This window comes from Chiloscyllium plagiosum, unplaced genomic scaffold, assembly GCF_004010195.1.
Source record: "Chiloscyllium plagiosum isolate BGI_BamShark_2017 unplaced genomic scaffold, ASM401019v2 scaf_10045, whole genome shotgun sequence".
Lineage (NCBI taxonomy): Eukaryota > Metazoa > Chordata > Chondrichthyes > Orectolobiformes > Hemiscylliidae > Chiloscyllium > Chiloscyllium plagiosum.
This window is the reverse complement of record NW_025212728.1, coordinates 16,242-18,173: the sequence shown is the minus strand read 5'-3', so window position 1 is coordinate 18,173 and position 1,932 is coordinate 16,242. Positions and strand designations below refer to the sequence as shown.

General features: G+C 55.2%; 1 protein-coding gene across 1 annotated transcript in view; it reads left to right on the top strand.

The window, feature by feature from the left end:
• Positions 1–1,932, top strand: part of LOC122547456 (paired box protein Pax-8-like) — a gene marked incomplete at its 3' end in the record, with an annotated part of 19,804 nt that overhangs the window by 1,936 nt on the left and 15,936 nt on the right. The window contains exons 2-3 of the mRNA XM_043686078.1: positions 462–659; positions 1,258–1,340. Coding sequence (XP_043542013.1) covers positions 462–659; positions 1,258–1,340 — 281 coding nt within the window. The remainder of the gene's footprint in view (positions 1–461; positions 660–1,257; positions 1,341–1,932) is intronic.

Below are 1,932 nucleotides of genomic sequence, written 5' to 3'. Positions count from 1 at the left end.
CTGGGGGTTACCGTCTCCAACAAGAGAGAATCTAACCATCGCCCCCTTGACGTTCAATGGTGTTACCATCACTGAATCCTCCCCCCACTATCAACATCCTGGGGGTTACCATCTCCAATAAGAGAGAATCTAACCATCGCCCCCTTGACGTTCAATGGTGTTACCATTACTGAATCCCCCTCACTATCAACATCCTGGGGATAACCGTCTCTAACCATTTCCAAATGGTGCCCTATGTGCAATGTTGGGGGAGGTGGGTGGGAAGCGGGGTGGTGTTGTGAGAATCCCGTCGGCTCGGTCGTTGAGGGGGGTGCGTCTCTAATCATTTCCAAATGGCGCCCTATGTGCAATGTTGGGGGAGGTGGGTGGGAAGCGGGGTGGTGTTGTGAGAATCCCATCGGCTCGGTCGTTGAGGGGGGTGCGGGGTTGGTACCCTTTGGCTGTTTCCCTTTCTCCGGCAGGTACTACGAGACGGGCAGCATCATGCCAGGCGTCATCGGGGGCTCCAAGCCCAAGGTCGCCACGCCCGCAGTTGTGGACAAGATCGCCGAGTACAAGCGGCAGAACCCCACCATGTTTGCCTGGGAGATCCGCGACCGCCTCTTGGCGGAGGGCGTGTGTGCCAACGACACGGTGCCCAGCGTCAGCTCCATCAACCGGTAAGGATCGCGGCTCCCCCCCACCAGGCCTGGCACCGTTCCCATCCCAACCGTCCCTCAGAGGGCCTGCGGAGACAGGCACTGCCCGCTCAGCGCCCACCCCTACGTCGAGCTCCCTCTACTCCCGTGAAACACCGTCCCTGGCGTTTCTGTCCCCCCCCCCCAGCCTGGCGCGACTGGAACCCCCAGACGTTGGCATCGCTTGGGCGGTGAAAGCCAAAGACCCTTCGGCGCCAACGGTGACAACCCAAATGGTGCCCACTGCCTGAAACGGTGAGAGGTTTCAATTCCGATGAGGCTATCCCTCTATCCATGAAGGATTCCCAGCTCAAGGATGTTGCTACATCCCTCTGGAGCAGCTCGGATTTGAATCCAGATCCCTGCAGCACAGAGATAGAGGGCATTGCCACTGTACCCACTCAGTCCCCGGGTAACATTCGATGCCCCGGCGAGATAGTTTGAGTTCCGGGGTTGATTGTAAGTGTGGCGTATTCCTGCAGGGAATCACGGAAAACCAATGGGGACAAGGAAAGGCAAGCTAATGGGGAGAACAGGTCAAAGTGAGAAGCTAAAGGATGTCTCGTTGTCTCCCTTATAGAATCATACGGACCAAGGTGCAACAACCGTTCCATTTGCCTCTGGAAGATCACTCTCGAACGCTCAGTCCCACACACACACTGGGTAAGTCCGGGCTGTGAGGGGCACTGAGGGAGTGTAACACTCCCTACCCCCCCTCCTGAATCTGCAGCCTGCAACCCACCAGCACTTTCCCAGCAGTGAGCTCATTTCTCTGTGTGCATCTACGTGGGTCTGCATGTGTGTGTATCTGCGTGTGTGTGTGTGTGCGAGTGTGTGTGTATTAGTGTGTGCATATGTTAGAGTGCATGTGTGTGTGTGAGTGAGTGCATGTGTGTGAATGTGAGTGTGTGTGTATTAGAGTGTGTGAGTGCATGTGAGTGAGTGTGTGTCTATCTGCATATGTGTGGGTACTTGTGTGTGTGCATTAGCATGTGCATATGTTAGAGTGTGTGGGTGTGTGAGTGAATTCGTGTGTGTGAGTGTGTGTCTGTGTATGTGTCTGTGGGTATCTGCATGTGAGTGCACACGCACGTGTGCCTGTGCATTAGTGTGTGTTTATGTATGTGTAAGTGTTCGCGAGTGTGTGGGTGAGTTTGTGAGCATGTGTAGTGTGTGTCTGTGTGTCTATGTGTGCGCGCGCGCGTGTGTGTGAATGTGTCTCTGTGTGTGTGAGAGTGTGCGTGTGTGTGTGAAT